The sequence below is a fragment of the Nomascus leucogenys genome, chromosome 9 (assembly GCF_006542625.1).
Source record: "Nomascus leucogenys isolate Asia chromosome 9, Asia_NLE_v1, whole genome shotgun sequence".
In the NCBI taxonomy this organism is placed as follows: domain Eukaryota; kingdom Metazoa; phylum Chordata; class Mammalia; order Primates; family Hylobatidae; genus Nomascus; species Nomascus leucogenys.
Genome location: NC_044389.1, coordinates 85928063 through 85948502, shown reverse-complemented (window position 1 = coordinate 85948502; position 20440 = coordinate 85928063). Strand labels below are relative to the sequence as shown.

The window sequence follows — 20440 nt, the reverse complement described above, 5'->3', positions numbered from 1 at the left end:
CTGCCCTTAACATTTTTTCCTTCATTTCAACTTTGGTGAATCTGACAATTATGTGTCTTGGAGTTGCTCTTCTCGAGGAGTATCTTTGTGGCATTCTCTGTATTTCCTGAATTTGAATATTGGCCTGCCTTGCTAGATCGGGGGAGTTCTCCTGGATAATATCCTGCAGAGTGTTTTCCAACTTGGTTCCATTCTCCCCGTCACTTTCAGGTACACCGATCAGATGTAGATTTGGTCTTTTCACATAGTCCCATATTTCTTGGAGGCTTTGTTCATTTCTTTTTATTCTTTTTTCTCTAAACTTCTCTTCTCGCTTCATTTCATTCATTTGATCTTCCATCACTTATACCCTTTCTTCCAGTTGATCGAATCAGCTACTGAGGCTTGTGCATTTGTCCTGTAGTTCTCATGCCATGGTTTTCAGCTCCATCAGGTCCTTTAAGGACTTCTCTGCATTGGTTATTCTAGTTAGCCATTCGTTTCATTTTTTTCAAGGTTTTTAACTTTGCCATGGGTTTGAACTTCCTCCTTTAGCTTGTAGTAGTTTGATCATCTGAAGCATTCTTCTCTCAACTCTTCAAAGTCATTCTCCATCTAGCTTTGTTCCATTGCTGGTGAGGAGCTGCGTTCCTTTGGAGGAGGAGAGGCACTCTGATTTTCAGTTTCCAGGTTTTCTGCTCTGTTTTTTCCCCATCTTTGTGGTTTTGTCTACTTTTGGTCTTTGATGATGGTGACGTACAGATGGGGTTTTGGTGTGGATGTCCTTTCTGTTTGTTAGTTTTCCTTCTAACAGTCAGGACCCTCAGCTGCATGTCTGTTGGAGTTTGCTGGAGGTCCACTCCAGAGCCTGTTTGCCTGGGTATCAGCATCAGTGGCTGCAGAATAGCAGATATTGGTGAACAGCAATTGTTGCTGCCTGATCGTTCCTCTGGAAGTTTTGTCTCAGAGGAGTACCCAGCCAAGTGAGGTGTCAGTCTGCCCCTACTGGGGGGTGCCTCTCCGTTAGGCTACTTGGGGTTAAGGGATCCATTTGAGGAGGCAGTCTGTCTGTTCTCAGATCTCCAGCTGTGTGCTGGGAGTACCACTACTGTCTTCCAAGCTGTCAGACAGGGACATGTAAATCTGCAGTTTTCTGCTGCCTTTTGTTTGGCTATGCCTGGCCCCCAGAGGTGGAGTCTACAGAGGCAGGCAGGCCTCCTTGAGCTGCTGTGGGCTCCACCCAGTTTGAGCTTCCTGGCCACTTTGTTTACCTACTCAAGCCTCAGCAATGGTGGGCACCCCTCCCCCAGCCTTGCTGCCTCCTTGCAATTTGATCTCAGACTGCTGTACTAGCAATGAGCGAGATTCTGTGGGCATAGTACCCTCTGAGCCAGGTGCAGGATATAATCTCCTGGTGTGCCATTTGCTAAGACAGTTGGAAATGTGCAGTATTAGGGTGGTAGTGACCTGATTTTGCAGGTGCCATCAGTCACTCCTTTCTTTGACTAGGAAAGGGAATTTCCTGACCCCTTGTGCTTCTTGGGTGAGGTGATGCGTCACCCTGCTTCAGCTCATGCTCAGTGCGCTGCACCCACTGTGTGACACTCCCCAGTGAGATGAATGCGGTACCTCAGTTGGAAATGCAGAAATCTCCCATATTCTGCATTGCTCACGCTGGGAGCTGTAGACTGGAGCTGTTCCTATTCGGTCATCTTGGCTCCACCTACTTCCATTCTTTATATATATGTTTTTTATTTTTTGTGAGACAGAGTCTTCCTCTGTCTCTCAGGCTGGAGGGCAGTGATGTGATCACTGCTCACTGCAACCTCCACCTCCCAGGCTCAAGCAATGCTCATACCTCAGCCTCTTCAGTAGCTGGGATTACAGGCATGTGCCACCGCACCAGGTTAACTTTTGTATTTCTAAATATGGTGAAACTCTGTTTCTACTAAAAATACAAAAATTAGCTGGGCATGGTGGCAGGCACCTGTAGTCCCAGCTACTCAGGAGGCTGAGACAAGAGAATTGCTTGCAACTGGGAGGCAGACATTGCCGTGAGCCAAGATCATGCCACTGCGCTTACAGCCTGGGTGACAGAGTGAGGCTCAGTCTCAAAAAAACAACAACAACAAAAAAAAAAAACCCACCATCAACATAGGAGGTTTTCACATGCTGTTCATTCTACCAGAAATCTTTGCAACCCTCACTCTTCTGCCACCTTGCCTGGTTTTCCTTCCCAGTTTCAACCTAGAATGACTTTTCTTAGGGAAAATTGAAGTACAATCTAAGTATATTTTTCTCAGTTCATGTATACACTTGGCCTTACCTTCGTAACAGCTGTCACATCTGTAATTTACGTTTATTGGTGACATTATTTGATTAGTATTTGTCTGCTTCACAAATGGTATGGACCTCACAATTTGGGAAGTATTTTTCTACTTCACAGAAAACCATTTTTGCCCAGTGTTGGATCACTAGTGTTTGGAATACCATAGTAGACATTCAATAAGTGTTTTATTGAATAAGTGAATCATGGATCAGACGAGCTATGACAAAAAGGTATGCTAGAAGTTTCAGTATCTCTACTATCACTAACATGTTCATGAGAACATAAATTGATTATTTCCATATAATTCAAATAAAATAATATTTTCCCTGTTAGAAATTAATTTCTAACAGGTAGAAATTATTTCAGCAAATACTTTCTCTAGCATTAGACTAATTAGACTGGCCAGAAGAATCAATGCAATTTGCAGTTTACTTTGAGTTATCTGTGCTACAGGAGTTGTACAGGGCTTTAAGCCTGCTTGTGTTATTCCACTTCTCCTTTTAGTCTCAGAAAATCAGCTGTCTAAATATCTAAATCGCATTCATTAGATGCCAGAGCAAGCAACAAAGCAAAAGATTATAATGGGATTTGAGGGATATTCAGTTCAGTACAACCAATTTATTGACAGGTGCTTGGCTTTGAAACACCAATACAGAAATAATTCCTATATTGAGATGAATGCTATGTGAGTTGTAATCAACATGAGCAGGAACAGAAATGCCCACATATAATTCCTTTATATATTTTACCTTTGTTTTAATGTTACACATAAAGGCTTTTAGATTCAAAAATGCAAAATGGCAAAATTCTACTTCTGATTCTTTGGTAGGTGTCTCTAACATACATACACGCGCACACACACATATAATATATAAGTATCTAACAAATATATATTGTGGAGGAGAAATATATATATTTCTCTTCTAAAATAAATGGTTATATTTACTTCTATCCTAAAATAAATGGTTATATTCAAAAGCTATAATCTGTATCTATATTGTCTTTGAAGACTGGCATAACTGGCTTAAAATTCTAGCTCTTTCTCTTATTATCTGGATCATTATGAACAATTCCTATAATCTTTTAAGGCTCAGTTTTCTTTTCTGTAAAATAGAGGTAATACTATTATTCTGTGGTTGGATTATTGTGCCTATTAAGTATATATGATGTATGCAACCCTATTACATACATTATGTACCCTAGTTATGGTTAACAATCAATAATTTTTTTATTGTTATCTTCACCAGCATAACCATGAGAGATGAATTTTAAAGTCTCCTAATTGAAACATATGCATTATCTTTCTTTGTAGAGTTCACACTGTTTTCCTAAACTTAGGTTTTTTTTTATCATTACTTTTACTTTTCTGTTTCTGTAAGCTTTGAGGTATACTTGATATACAAAAAAAATGCACGTATTTAATGTATACATTTTGATGAGCTTGGAAAAACGTGATATCGCCACAATCAAGGCACTAAACATATCCATCACCTCGAAAAATTTCCTTGTGTTGTTATGTATGTGTATTTGTTGTGTGTGTGTGTGTGTGTGTGTGTGTGTGTGTGTGTGTTAAGAACAGTTAACATGGGTTCTATCCTTTTAACATGATAAAGTTCATGATAATTCATTGCTAACTATAGGTACTATGTTATACAGCACAAGTCTAGAACTTCTTTATTTGCATTATTAAAACTTTATACTCATTGAGCCCCCAGCAATCATCATATGTTCTATGCTTTTATAAGTTTCACTCTTTCAGATACTACATATATTTGGAATCATGCAGTGAATTAAGCCAGTCACAAAAGGACAAATACGATTATTTTTCAAATCTAAGTTTCATGTTTACCTAATGGCTGTTATACATGATGAATTAAGACTACTTTCTTTAGGTAAATCATGACTATAGTTAATATTAAGAATATTATATAGATAATTTTCACAATATCTTCTGAAAATTTAATTCTGCCCAGTAGTTACAGCAGCAAAGAGTTATAAACATATTGATAAAATATCCTTATTTTGAAATACTTATTCTTAAGGTTAACATTTTTTGGCCTATGCGATATTCATTCTTTGATGAAAGTATTACGTCTGAAAATTTTTCATAAATCAAAATATATTCTATAAACATAAAAATGACCACAAGTAGAATTGAAACAATATAAAAATTGTGTTTTATTAAAATACAAAAAGCTAATTTGTTTGGTACATATTATTTTTGTCTCTGAACATTAGCTAGAATTTGGCAATTAGCCATGCTATCTCCAGTTCAAAATTGGAAGTTGATTCTTTCAGCTATATTGTTACTCCTGTACTAAGTTAATAAAGCATGACTCTATTTACCATATTTACAGAATTCCTAACTTCCCCAAGAAGTTGCCCTCCAAAAGTCATATTTAAGTATGCTTTAAGTATACTTTTTAGAGACTCAAATATATTTTTCCGTTACAACAGTGTTATATGTAGTTACACAGATAGGCACCATGAAGATGTTCATGATGCAGTATGAATTCAATATGAGGTATAACAGGAAGGCATAGCCTCAATCAAACTTGATTTATTAATCACAGAAATTCTGAACTTGTCTCTTGCTGCTCTTAAATGGGTTTGTGGACCACATCTTTTATAGGAGTTTCTCATCTTTGTCAAGTACGTGGTATAATCCATATTATTTCTCTAGAAATTATATGTTTAAAAGTTAAACATACAGAGGAGACATGAAGATTTTGAGCTGTGAAACCAGTATTTGTAAGCACTTATTAAGTGCCTTTCCAATTCCATTCAACAGACATTTATGAATTCTAATATGTTAGGCATAATACCAAATCATTAATATCTTTCACTTACATCGGAGGTCCCCAGTTCCCCGGGTTAGGGACCAGTACCAGCTCCTGGCCTGTTAGGAACCAGGCTGCACAGCAGGAGGTGAGTGGTGGCTGGTGAGCTAAGAAGCTTCATCTGTTTTTACTGCCATTCCCCAGTGCAGCATTACTGCCTGAGCTCCGCCTCCTGTCAGGTCAGCGGCATTAGATTCTCATAGAAAGCCAACCTTATTGTGAACTGTAGGTGTGAAGGATCTAAGCTGAGTGCTCCTTATGAGAACTTAATGTCTGATGATCTGTCACTGTCTCCCATCAACCCCAGATGGGACCGTCTAGTTGCAGGAAAACCACCTCAGGGCTCCCACTGATTCTACATTATGGCAAGCTGTATAATTATTTTATTATATATTACAACGGAATCACAACAGAAATAAAGTGTGCAATAAATGTAATACCCTTGAATCATCCCCAAACCATCGCTCCCTCACCCACTGCCAGTCCATGGAAAAAAAATTATCTTCCATAAAACCGATCCTTGGTGCCAAAAAGGCTGGGCACCACTGACTTACATCTGTTGATCCTCACTTTACCCCAAGAGATGGGTGTTCTTATTTCAATTTTAAAAATAATAAAGCTGAGGTTCAAAAAGTTTAAACAAGTGTCAGAGTAGAATTTGAACCTAGATCTTCCTGATTCCTAGACTATGCCATGATTACCATTCTACGCTGCCTCTACTCAAGCAGTCCTTATCAACTGGTTTCCCAAAAGAGCAATGACTGTAACTATTGAAATGCCTTTGAAATACCTTTGAAACTCCATTTCAAACTCTGTTATAAAGAAAACCAATGAAATGGTTTTGTTTGTTTTTATATAGGTATATGGCTATTATTGATCCCTTGAAACCCAGACTGTCTGCCACAGCAACCAAGATTGTCATTGGAAGTATTTGGATTCTAGCATTTCTACTTGCCTTCCCTCAATGTCTTTATTCCAAAACCAAAGTCATGCCAGGCCGTACTCTCTGCTTTGTGCAATGGCCAGAAGGTCCCAAACAACATTTCACGTAAGTTAATTCTCTATTATGATTTTCAATTCAGTTTATCAAACACTTAGGAAACTACAGATTAGGAGCAACAATTAAATAAGACTGACATTTCCCCCAGGGTTCATACATTATTTGGAAAAGGAAATATATAAAAATACTGTAATATGGTATGATTTGTATGTGGTCAATAAGTTGTGTAAGTTACTAAGGTTTTTAATTGGAAATATGAGGATATCTATGTGGGATGGCACTGGAGAGTTTCCTGAAGGAAGTGATAAAAGATAAAAGCAATGTGCAAAGAAAAGCAGTGTTATTGATTGAGAAATGAGTGAGAAGGAAGAAATCAAAGCCCAAACGTGTTGATTGCTCTTTTAGGAAGTGTAGCTGAAGGGAAGGAGCACCCTAGTAGGTTATCTGATTTTATTTTGGCTTGATTTGGTTTGTGTTCTTTTACTTCTCTCTAGACAAGCAAAAAGCATTAAAAAACATAAACACTAGATTGAAAAGGAAATACAAATGCTATAATATATGGTAAAATTTGGTTCATATTTTATACCCACCTTAAATAGAGCAAAAAGGAATAATAATGTAATTGTGTAGTTTATTGCATTTTATTTTTAAATTATAATCTTTTAAATTTTATTTTAATAAAGTACTTATTTTCTATTTTACTCACCAATTTTTCCCTTTAAAAATAACAAATGGTACAAATAATGGTTGCCTTTTAAAGCAGTCATTTTATCTACCTTTGCTCTACCCAAAGTTCAGATTTTTGAACAAAAATATTAGGAGGCACTTATTTAAGGAAAATCAGACAGCTCATATTAAACTGAGTACTATATTCATTATTATTAATACATCTTAATTGTATGATAATGTTATCATCTTCAAATTATTTGTTGACTGAATTATTTCCTCATTGATTTTAAATCAATACTTAGTAATCTACCAAGAAATGGAAAGGCAAGGATATTTAAGATTCACTTTACAAAAAAAAAAAAAAACCCTGGTCTGGAGAAGACCGTTCTAACAAACTTTTTAATTACTTTAAAGCTTTCCAAGACAGTGAAATCCATACAAAAGTTTGTAAAATTATATTTGGGCTTTTGTAGTATGGCTTACTCTCCTTTTCCTCTCTAATTGAATTCTTATAATTTTGACTGAAAGCTACTAAATATCAGAATTTAATTTGATAATTCACAGCAGCATACTTCTGGTTTGACTGCTATGTCGACATGTTTTTTTTGTTTTGCTTTGTTTTTACCAAGTTAACAATGCAATCAAATGGACCCAGACTCTGGAAAATTGCATGTAAATGTCTTTACCTGATTTTTAAAAATTGTAGTAACTTGTGGATTCATTATGGCTCAGAGTATCTACTTAACTGTTTTCCCACCATTTGAATGAAAAACAGTTTATGTATGTCTGATGTTGCAGCAATATAGAAGATAGTCCTATATAGGAGAAAACATATGCCAGTTGATTCATTTATTCTATCCCTTCCCTTTTCCTCCAATGATACATTTAATTAGTTTAGCTCAACAATTACCAAGCAGAGTACATAGCAGTGAAAAGTCATTCATCCTCAACCTCTAGGCAAGGAGAACATATGTTTAACTGAGCCCTTTGACCCAGCTATAGTTTTCATATACCAAGTAAAGATTGACAACATCAACTGGCAGCATTTGAAACATAAATATAAGTGACAATAGCATGATATTTTGATGGAATTTTGAGATGAATGTATAGAGATGATGTAGAAATAACTCTTGGTAGTTTTAATTATGATTTAAAGCTGAGCAAATTCAGTCCCCAATATTTCATTCCAATAAGGTCTTCCGCATGTGTTTTTCTTATTTTTTGTAGTTACCATATTATCGTCATTATACTGGTGTACTGTTTCCCATTGCTCATCATGGGTATCACATACACCATTGTTGGAATTACTCTTTGGGGAGGAGAAATCCCAGGAGATACCTGTGACAAGTATCATGAGCAGCTAAAGGCCAAAAGAAAGGTACTGGTCCATGTTGTTTACCTAGCAATTGTATAGGTTATGGTACATTAGAAAGAAAAGCAATCTAGTCATGGCACGTTAACACAATATGATCTGATGCTCTACTCTTGTTTTTAATGTCTTTAATTTTTTTCTTTTCTTTCTCCTTTTGGTTTTGTATAAGCCGCTGTCCATATACTATAATCAGTTTGTTATATAATAGTAACTTCATTACATAAGGACTTCTTAAAAATTGCCTTTTGTAAAGTATTCTTAAGTACTCTGCTGAAATTGCTAAAATTTCACCAAATTTCACTATTCCAGTTGATTGTATTTTTGCAACTCTATCTTTCTTTGTCATTTATTGAAAAGAATGCCTCTGATGTATTCTATAATCTGCTCAAGGCTTCTTTTATCCCAGGAATGACATCTCTTCTAGAAAGTGCAATAATTTCTAATATACATCTATCTTTCCTGCATCCCCTCTTGTCTCTTTTTATTTCTCTCTCACTTTCTCTGTGTGTTCTTTCCCCTGATAAGACATTTTATATATATGTATGATTAAAGGATGAGGACTGTATTAATACTATTTTATAATTTATTGAGTGACATGAAAAAGGCTGTTTCTAATTTACATGAAACAAAAACACCTCAAATATTATGTCTATATTTGACTAGGATTATTTTTATTAATATTTTTTCTACTACCATCATGCAACTAAGTGAGTTAGATTTTTTCATAAATTTGTGGAGTTAAAAGGAAACACATTCCATCCTTTTCTCCACAGTTGGTGTGTACCTAATGTATCTTGGAGAGTTTTTATCAAAGATAAATGAATCCTACTGCTTATGCCAATCATTATTTGTTCCATTTATGACTAATTTATTTACATAGTACTACTAGCAACACATGGATATTTCCTTTAAAAATCATTCAACAGTCTTAAAAACACTTAGCTACAAAAACTCAGTGATCAATCAGGTTTTAAAAATGCAATATACAAAATGGATTCCATTTTAATAGTGCTTTTTCTCTGATATTGACAATACTAGACCACATTTATGTTTGGTTAACATTTACCATGATTTCTAGCATTTGAAAACAAAAAGTAAGAATGAGCTTTTCCAGATCAATTTACTCATTTCAGGATGTACAAAAATATATCTACTGTGTATGTAATTCAATTTTATTTTTCTTTCAAAAAGCTTTTCTTAAAAATAATGTGCACAAATAACCAAATGGCCTCTGGCACCTACAAACAAATCCTAAAGCAAGGAGAGCTTCAAAAACATGGCCCTTTTACATGAACAGTATCTCTCTCCCCTTTGTAATTTCAACCTGCCTTATACAACATCTTGCTCATGTTGAAAGATACTCTTTTCTTGGGATAATTTCTTATAGCTATATCTTAGGTATCATCACACTCAATAACTGATGTTACATTCTGTGTATTTCAGAATAATTTCACTATAGTACCTGGTTAATTTCTGTCATTTATTTCTTTCATATTAGTTTAGATTTTTTTTATTATTAGTATTATACTTTAAGTTTTAGGGCACATGAGCACAATGTGCAGGTTTGTTACATATGTATCCATGTGCCATGTTGGTGTGCTGCACCCATTAACTCGTCATTTAGCATTAGGTATATCTCCTAATGCCATCCCTCCCCCTCCCCCACCTCACAACAGTCCCCGGAGTGTGATGTTCCCCTTCCTGTGTCCATGAGTTCTCATTGTTCAATTCCCACCTATGAGTGAGAACATGTGGTGTTTGGTTTTTTGTCCTTGTGATGGTTTACTGAGAATGATGGTTTCCAGTTTCATCCATGTCCCTACAAAGGACATGAACTCATCATTTTATATGGCTGCATAGTATTCCATGGTGTATATGTGCCACATTTTCTTAATCCAGTCTATCGTTGTTGGACATTTGGGTTGGTTCCAAGTCTTTGCTATTGTGAATAGTGCCGCAATAAACATTTGTGTGCATGTGTCTTTATAGCAGCATGTTTTATAATCCTTTTGGTATATACCCAGTAATGGGATGGCTGGGTCAAATTGTATTTCTAGTTCTAGATCCCTGAGAAATTGCCACACTGACTTCCACAATGGGTGAACGAGTTTACAGTCCCACCAACAGTGTAAAAGTGTTCCTATTTCTCCACATCCTCTCCAGCACCTCTTGTTTCCTGACTTTTTAATGATGTCCATTCTGACTGGTGTGAGATGGTATCTCATTGTGGTTTTGATGTGCATTTCTCTGATGGCCAGTGATGATGAGCATTTTTTCATGTGTTTTTTGGCTGCATAAATACCTTCTTTTGAGAAGTGTCTGTTATGCCCTTCGCCCACTTTTTGATGGGGTTGTTTGTTTTTTCCTTGTAAATTTGTTTGAGTTCATTGTAGATTCTGGATATTAGCCCTTTGTCAGATGAGTAGGTTGCAAAAATTTTCTCCCATTTTGTAGGTTGCCTGTTCACTCTGATGGTAGTTTGTTTTGCTGTGCAGAAGCTCTTTAGTTTAATTAGATCCCATTTGTGAATTTTGTCTTGTGTTGCCATTGCTTTTGGTGTTTTAGACATGAAGTCCTTGCCCATGATTATGTCCTGAATGGTAATGCCTAAGTTTTCTTCTAGGGTTTTTATGGTTTTAGGTCTAACATGTAAGTCTTTAATCCATCTTGAATTAATTTTTGTATAAGGTGTAAGGAAGGGATCCAGTTTCAGCTTTCTACATATGGCTAGCTAGTTTTCCCAGCACCATTTATTAAATAGCGAATCCTTTCCCCATTTCTTGTTTTTGTAAGGTTTGTCAAAGATCAGATAGTTGTAGATATGTGGTGTTATTTCTGAGGGCTCTGTTCTGTTCCATTGATCTACATCTCTGTTTTGGTACCAGTACCATGCTATTTTGGTTACTGTAGCCTTGTAGTATAGTTTGAAGTCAGATAGCATGATGCCTCCAGCTTTGTTATTTTGGCTTAAGACTGACTTGGCAATGTGGGCTCTTTTTTGCTTCCATATGAACTTTAAAGTAGTTTTTTCCAATTCTGTGAAGAAAGTCATTGGTAGCTTGATGGGGATGGCATTGAATCTATATATTACCTTGGGCACTATGGCCATTTTCACAATATTGATTCTTCCAACCCATGAGCATGGAATGTTCTTCCATTTGTTTGTATCCTCTTTTATTTCATTGAGCAGTGGTTGGTTTGTAGTTCTCCTTGAAGAGGTCCTTCACGTCCCTTGTAAGTTGGATTACTGGGTACTTTATTCTCTTTGAAGCAATTGTGAATGGGAGTTCACTCATGATTTGGCTCTCTGTTTGTCTGTTATTGGTGTATAAGAATGCTTGTGATTTTTGTACATTGATTTTGTATCCTGAGACTTTGCTGAAGTTGCTTATCAGCTTAAGGAGATTTTGGGCTGAGACAATGGGGTTTTCTAGATATACAATCATATTGTCTGCAAACAGGGACAATTTGACTTCCTCTTTTCCTAATTGAATACCCTTTATTTCCTTCTCCTGCCTGATTGCCCTGGCCAGAACTTCCAACACTATGTTGAATAGGAGTGGTGAGAGAGGGCATCCCTGTCTTGTGCCAGTTTTCAAAGGGAATGCTTCCAGTTTTTGCCCATTCAGTATGATATTGGCTGTGGGTTTGTCATGGATAGCTCTTATTATTTTGAGATACATCCCATCCATACCTAATTTATTGAGAGTTTTTAGCATGAAGCATTGTTGAATTTTGTCAAAGGCCTTTTCTGCATCTATTGAGATAATCATGTGGTTTTTGTCTTTGGTTCTGTTTATATGCTGGATTACATTTATTGATTTGTGTATGTTGCATCCCAGGGATGAAGCCCACTTGGTCATGGTGGATAAGCTTTTTCATGTGCTGCTGGATTCAGTTTGCCAGTATTTTATTCAGGATTTTTGCATCAATGTTCATCAAGGATACTGATCTAAAATTCTCTTTTTTGGTTGTGTCTCTGCCAGGCTTTGGTATCAGGATGATGCTGCCCTCATAAATTGAGTTAGGAAGGATTCCCCCTTTTTGTATTGATTGGAATAGTTTCAAAAGGAATGGTACCAGTTCCTCCTTGTACCTCTAGTAGAATTTGGTTGTGAACCCATCTGGTCCTGGACTCTTTTTGGTTCATAAGCTATAGATTATTGCCACAATTTCAGAGCCTGTTATTGGTCTATTCAGAGTTTCAACTTCTTCCTGGTTTAGTCTTGGGAGGGTGTATTTGTCGAGGAATTTATCCATTTCTTCTAGATTTTCTAGTTTATTTGCATAGAGTTGTTTGTAGTAGTCTCTGATGGTAGATTGTATTTCTGTGGGATCGGTGGTGATATCCCCTTTATCATTTTTTATCGCATCTATTTGATTCTTCTCTCTTTTCTTCTTTATTAATCTTGCTAGCAGTCTATCCAGTTTGTTGATCTTTTCAAAAAACCAGATCCTGGATTCATTAATTTTTTGAAGGGTTTTTTTTGTGTCTCTGTTTCCTTCAGTTCTGCTCTGATTTTAGTTATTTCTTGCCTTCTGCTAGCTTTTGAATGTGTTTGCTCTTGCTTTTCTAGTTCTTTTAATTGTGATGTTAGGGTGTCAACTTTAGATCTTTCCTGCTTTCTCTTGTGGGCATTTAGTGCTATAAATTTACCTCTACACACTGCTTTGAGTCTGTCCCAGAGATTCTGGTATGTTGTGTCTTTGTTCTCATTGGTTTCAAAGAACATCTTTATTTCTGCCTTCATTTTGTAATGTACCCAGTAGTCATTCAGGAGCAGGTTGTTCAGTTTCCATGTAGTTGAGCGGTTTTGAGTGAGTTTCTTAATCCTGAGTTCTAGTTTGATTGCAGTGTGGTCTGAGAGACAGTTTGTTATAATTTCTGTTCTTTTACATTTGCTGAGGAGAGCTTTACTTCCAACTATGTGGTCACTTTTGGAATAGGTGTGGTGTGGTGCTGAAAAAAATGTATATTCTGTTGATTTGGGGTGGAGAGTTCTGTAGATGTCTATTAGGTCTGCTTAGTGCAGAGCTGAGTTCAATTCCTGGGTATCCTTGTTAACTTTCTGTCTTGTTGATCTGTCTAATGTTGACAGTGGGGTGTTAATGTCTCCCATTATTATTGTGTGGGAGACTAAGTCTCTTTGTAGGTCACTCAGGACTTGCTTTATGAATCTGGGTGCTCCTGTGTTGGGTGCATATATATCTAGGATACTTAGCTCTTCTTGTTGAATTGATCCCTTTACCATTATGTAATGACCTTCTTTGTCTCTTTTGATCTTTGTTGGTTTAAAGTCTGTTTTGTCAAAGACTAGGATTGCAACCCCTGCCTTTTTTTGTTTTCCATTTGCTTGGTAGATCTTCCTCCATCCCTTTATTTTGAGCCTATGTGTGTCTCTGCACGTGAGATGGGTTTCCTTAATACAGCACACTGATGAGTCCTGACTCTTTATCCAATTTGCCAGTCTGTGTCTTTTAATTGGAGCATTTAGCCCATTTACATTTAAAGTTAATATTGTTATGTGTGAATTTGATCCTGTCATTATGATGTTAGCTGGTTATTTTGCTCGTTAGTTGATGCAGTTTCTCCTAGCCTTGACGGTCTTTACATTTTGGCATGTTTTTGCAGTGGCTGTTACCGGTTCTTCCTTTCCATGTTTAGTGCTTCCTTCTGGAGCTCTTTTAGGGCAGGCCTGGTTGTGACAAAATCTCTCAGCATTTGCTTGTCTGTAAAGGATTTTATTTCTCCTTCACTTATGAAGCTTAGTTTGGCTGGATATGAAATTCTGGGTGGAAAATTCTTTTCTTTAAGAATGTTGAATATTGGCCCTCACTCTCTTCTGGCTTGTAGAGTTTCTGCTGAGCGATCAGCTGTTAGTCTGATGGGCTTCCCTTTGTGGGTAAGCCAACCTTTCTCTCTGGCTGCTCTTAACATTTTTTCCTTCATTTCAACATTGGTGAATCTGACAATTATGTGTCTTGGAGTTGCTCTTCTTGAGGAGTATCTTTGTGGCATTCTCTGTATTTCCTGAATCTGAATGTTGGCCTGCCTTGCTAGATTGGGGAAGTCCTCCTGGATAATATCCTGCAGAGTGTTTTCCAACTTGGTTCCATTCTCCCCGTCACTTTCAGATACACCAATCAGACATAGATTTGGTCTTTTCACATAGTCCCATATTTCTTGGAGGCTTTGTTCATTTCTTTTTATTCTTTTTTCTCTAAACTTCCCTTCTCACTTCATTTCATTCATTTCATCTTCCATCACTGATACCCTTTCTTCCAGCTGATTGCATAGGCTCCTGAGGCTTCTGCATTCTTCACGTAGTTCTCGAGCCTTGGCTTTCAGTTCCATCAGCTCCTTTAAGCACTTCTCTGTATTGGTTATTCTAGTTATACATGTGTCTAAATTTTTTTCAAAGTTTTTAACTTCTTTGCCATTGGTTCAAATTTCCTCCCGTAGCTCGGAGTAGTTTGATTGTCTGAAGTCTTCTTCTCAACTCGTCAAAGTCATTCTCCATCCAGCTTTGTTCCATTGCTGGTGAGGAACTGTATTCCTGTGGAGGAGGAGAGGCACTCTGCTTTTTAGTGTTTCTAGTTTTTCTGCTCTGTTTCTTCCCCATCTTTGTGGTTTTATCTACTTTTTGTCTTTGATGATGGTGATGTATAGATGGGTTTTTGGTGTGGATGTCCTTTGTGTTTGTTAGTTTTCCTTCTACCAGACAGGACCCTCAGCTGCAGGTCTGTTGGATTTTGCTAGAGGTCCACTCCAGACGCTGTTTGCCTGGGTATCAGCAGCGGTGGCTGCAGAACAGTGGATTTTCGTGAACCACTAATGCTGCTGCCTGATTGTTCCTCTGGAAGTTTTTTCTCAGAGGAGTACCCGGCCGTGTGAGGTGTCATTCTGCCCCTACTGGGTGGTGCCTCCCAGTTAGGCTCCTCGGGGGTCAGAGACCCACTTGAGGTGGCAGTCTGCCTGTTCTCAGGTCTCCAGCTGCGTGCTGGGAGAACCACTACTCTCTTCAAAGCTGTCAAACAGGGACATTTAAGTCTGCAGAGGTTACTGCTGTCTTTTTGTTTGTCTGTGCTCTGCCCCCAGAGGTGGATGCTACAGAGGCAGGCAGGCCTCCTTGAGCTGTGGTAGGCTCCACCCAGTTTGAGCTTCTGGGCTGGTTTATTTACCTAAGCAAGCCTGGGCAATGGCAGGCACCCCTCCCCCAGCCTTGCTGCCGCCTTGCAGTTTGATCTCAAACTGCTGTGCTAGCAATCAGTGAGACTCCGTAGGCATAGGACCCCTGAGCCAGGGGCAGGATATAATCTCCTGGTGTGCCGTTTTTTAAGCCCGTCAGAAAAGTGCAGTATTAGCGTGGGAGTGATCCAATTTTCCAGGTGCTGTCTGTCACCCCTTTCTTTGACTAGGAAAGGGAACTCCCTGACCCCTTGCACTTCCTGAGTGAGGCAATGCCTTGCCCTGCTTCGGCTCACACATGGTGCACTGCACCCACTGTCCTGCGCCCACTGTCTGGCACTCCCTAGTGAGATGAACCTGGTACCTCAGATGGAAATGCAGAAATCACCTGTCTTCTGCATTGCTCATGCTGGGAGCTGTAGACTGAAGCGGTTCCTATTCAGCCATCTTGGCTCCACCTCTAGTTTAGATTCTTTTAAACATTTCACTGTATACTCCTAAACAAATTAAAGTAAACCCAGTAATTGTGGATTATAGTTTTTCTTCATAGGCATGTAATGTTTTTCTAGAAAGAAATAAAAATTTAATCTGAGTGTTTCTTTTATTTTTGAATTCAGAGTCCCAGAGGGAACAAAAAGGAAGAGGTATTTTTTTTTTAATTTTGCCTCTATATAAATGTTGAGAGCAAGGCAAAACATTACCTTTTGATTTCATTACTCCACAATTTCAAAGTAGAAATACTAATTCAGACTGGGAGTGTGACCCTTCTAGAATATTTCAAAAAAGTAAGACATTTTAAAGTTCCAGTTTATATGTCTTCCTCTTGGTTTGTATTCTAGGCTGAAATAATACGAAATGGCCCTTTATGTCATGGACTTCTCATAATAAATCTCTTTGTCCTTAGATTTCTTTTACAGTCAGTTATTGGTATGACCATTGATATCTAGGCACTAATATGCATATTGTTCAAAATAATAAAATTTTAAAATATACCTGGCTCTTTTTTTTTTTTATTATACTTTAGGTTCTAGGGTACATGTGCACAATGTGCAGGTTTGTTACATATGTATCCATGTGCCATGTTGATTTCCTGCACCCATTAACTCGTCATTTAGCATTAGGTATATCTCCTAATGCTGTCCCTCCCCCCTCCCCCCACCCCACAACAGTCCCCGGAGTGATGTTCCCCTTCCTTTGTCCATGAATTCTCATTGTTCAATTCCCACCTATGAGTGAGAACATGCAGTGTTTGGTTTTTTGTCCTTGCGATAGTTTACTGAGAATGATGTTTTCCAGTTTCATCCATGTCCCTACAAAGGACATGAACTCATCATTTTTTATGGCTGCATAGTATTCCATGATGTATATGTGCCACATTTTCTTAATCCAGTCTATCGTTGTTTGACATTTGTGTTGGTTCCAAGACTTTGCTATTGTGAATAGTGCCGCAATAAACATACGTGTGCATGTGTCTTTATAGCAGCACGATTTATAGTCCTTTGGGTATATACCCAGTAATGGGATGGCTGGGTCAAATGGTATTTCTAGTTCTAGATCCCTGAGGAATCACCACACTGACTTCCACAATGGTTGAACTAGTTTACAGTCCCACCATGAACAGACACTTCTCAAAAGAAGACATTGATGCAGCCAAAACACACATGAGAAAATGCTCATCATCACTGGCCATCAGAGAAATGCAAATCAAAACCACAATGAGATACCATCTCACACCAGTTAGAATGGCCATCATTAAAAAGTCAGGAACAACAGGTGCTGGAGAGGATGTGGAGAAATACCTGGCTCTTCTCTTAATTTTTTTCTTTTTATCTGAAGTCAAAATATTGTTCTGGAATTGTTTAGAATATAGCTATTACTAATAATCATGTTATTTTGGATTTTTTCAGATGATTACTTAAAACATAGAAGTTCTACCCTGGATTGGCCATTTATTCATATGTTGTCTCCTAGAGAATACATCTTTGATATTACAGTTTGGACATGAGACATTAAAAAAAGTATTGGCTACATGATTGCAAACTAATCATGACTATTGGGAAAAACAATTCTATACACTACTCTGAGCCAGAGTCTTAATTATAAAAGACTACACAGGGTGGAGCAGGATGGTCAAATAGAAGCCTCCACTGATCATCACCCCAGAAGGACACCAATGTAACATCTATCTACACACAAAAATAGTCATTTCCTAAGAACCAAAAATCATGAGAGCTCTCACAGTATCTGATTTTAACTTCATATAGCTGAAAGAGACACTGAAGAGTGTAGTAAAGACAGTCTTAAATTGCCAGTGATACCCCATCCCATCTCCAGCAGCAGCCATGTGGCATGGAGAGAGAATCTTTGTCCTTGGGAGAGAGAGCACAGCAATTGTTAGACATTGCATGGAACTCAGTGCTGCCCTGTCACAGGAGAAAGCAAAACTGACCCAAATCTAGCTGATGCCTGTGCATAGAGGGAATATTTAATCCAGCCCTAGCCAGATGGGAGTCACCCATTCCACGGGTCAGAAGTTGAGTTCCCCCACGCCTCACCACAGTGGGCTAAAGTCCTCTGGGGCTCTAAATAAACTTTAAATGTAGTATAGGCCACAAAGACTGCAACTCCTATGTGAGTCATAGTGCTGTGCGGGGCTCACAACCAGTGGACTTGGGTGGTGCACAACCTACTGAGACATCAGTGGGGCTGACTAAGGGAGTGCATGTACCACCTCCCCACAATCCCAGGCAGCAGGGCTCATGGGTTCAAAAGGGACTGGCTCCTTCCACTTGGGAAAGGAGAGGAAAGAGTAAAGAAGATTTTGTTTTGCATCTTGGATACTAGCTCAGCCACAATAAGATAGGGCACCAGTCAGAGTTATGAGGCTCCCTTTCTAGGTTCTAGGTGCAGGATGACATTTCTAGACACAACCTGGACTAGAAGGGAACCCACTGCCTTGAAGGGAAGGACCCAGTCACAACAAGACCCATCACCGGCTGACTAAAAAGCCTTTGAGAGCCTGAATAACCAGTGGCAATACCCAGGTAGTACACCATGGGCCTTGGGTGAGCCTGAGACATGCTAGCTTCAAGTGAGACTCAGCACATTCCCAGCTGTGGGGGCTACAGGGAAAAACACCTTCTGCTTGAGAAAAGCTAAGGGAAAAATAAAGGGGACTTTGTCCTCCATGTTAAGTACCAGCTTAGCCACAAGGAGGTAGAGCACAAAGTGGGCTCTTAGGGTCTCCGATTACAGACCTTGACACTTGGACAACATTTTTGGACCTACCTGGACCAGATGGGAGCGCACTGCCCTGAAGGGTGAATCCCAGGCCAGGCAGCATTTACCACAAGCTGACTTAAAACACTCTGGGCCTTAGGTGGACATAGGTGGTAGTCTGGCAGTACTCCCTGTAGGCCTGTGGCAGTCGTGGGCACAGGAAGGGTCCTCTGCCTTTGAAATGAAGAGGGAAGAGGGGAAACAACTGATTCTTGTGGTTTGAATGCCAGCTCAGCCACAGTACAATAGAACACAAAGTAGACTTCTAAGGTTTTTGACTCTAGGCCCTGACTCCCAGACAGCACCTCTGGACCACCTAGGAGGAACTCTGGACCCACCAGAACACCTCTGGATCTACCTGGGAGAACTTACCACCCTGAAGGGAAGGACACAAGCCTGGCTGGCTTTGCCACCTCCTCATTGTAGTATGCCAGCCTGCAAGCATAGATGGTAGACAGGTGGTGATTTTTTTTATTTATTTATATATACATATTATACTTTAAGTTCTAGGGTACATGTGCACAACGTGAAGGTTTGTTACATATGTATACATGTGCCATGTTGGTGTGCTGCACCCATTAACTCTTCATTTACATTAGGTATATCTCCAGGTGGTGATTAAAACAGGCTTTGGGTGAACCCCAGTGCTGTTTGCTTTATGTGTGACCCAATGCAGTTCCAGTGGTGGTGGCCACAGGCTGCTTGTGTCACCCCATCCACCCCACCCAGTTCCAGGTGGCTCAGAACAGGAAAAGGGACTATATGTGGAAGAAAGTGGAGGAAGAGAACAAGAGCCTCTGTCTGGAAATCCAGAGAATTCCTCTGGATCTTATCCAAGACCAACAAGGCAGTATCTCTGTGAGTCTGCAAGAACCACAGCCTTACTAGGTATGTGGCACCCCCTAATGCAGATATGGCCTAGATCACAACAGCCAAATCCTTTTGAATATCTAGAAATCCTTCCCAAGAAGGATGGGTCCAAATGGGCCTAGACTGCGAAGACTACAATAAATGACAAACTCTTCAATGCCCAGACACAAACATCCATGACCATCAAGACCACCCAGGAAAACATGACCTCATACAATGAACTAAATAAGGCACCAAGGACCAGTTCTGGAGAAACAAAGATATGTGACCTTTCAGACAGTGAATTCCAAACTGCAGTTTTGAGGAAACTCGAAATTCAAGAGAACACAAAGAAGGAATTCAGAATTCTATCAAATAAATTTAGCAAAGACATTGAAATAATTAAAAAGAATCAAGAAAAATTGCTAGAGTTGAAAAATACAATTTATATACTGAGGAATGCATTAGTCTTTTAATAGCAGAATTGATCAAACAGAAGAAAGAATTAGTGAGCTTGAAGGCAGGCTATTTGAAAATGTACAGTAAGAGGAAACAAAAGAAAAATAAAAAACAATGAAGCATACCTACAGCATCTAGAAAACAGCCTCAAAGGGGCTATGTAATATATACAAAAATCAAATCTAAATGGATTAAAAACTTAAGTCTAAGACCTGAAACTATGAAACTACTACACAAAAACATTGGGTCAATGATCCAGGACATTGAACTAGGCAAAGAGTTCTTGAGTAATACCCCACAAGCACAGGCAACCAAAACCAAAATGGACAAAAGGAGATCACGTCAAGTTAAAAAGCTTCTGCTCAGCAAAGGAAGCAATCAGCAAAGTGAAGAGATAACCCACAGAATGGGAGAAAATATTTGCAATCTCCCCATCTCACAAGGAGTTAATAACCAGAATATATCAGTAACTCAA

The 20440-nt window shown here is 38.6% G+C and overlaps 1 protein-coding gene across 1 annotated transcript in view; it reads left to right on the top strand.

Annotated features, from left to right (window-relative positions):
* Positions 1 to 20440, top strand: part of TACR3 (tachykinin receptor 3) — a 114155-nt gene that overhangs the window by 33698 nt on the left and 60017 nt on the right. Inside the window, exons 2-3 of the mRNA XM_003257465.2 lie at positions 6008 to 6196; positions 8045 to 8195. Of these exons, the coding sequence (XP_003257513.1) occupies positions 6008 to 6196; positions 8045 to 8195 (340 nt within the window). The remainder of the gene's footprint in view (positions 1 to 6007; positions 6197 to 8044; positions 8196 to 20440) is intronic.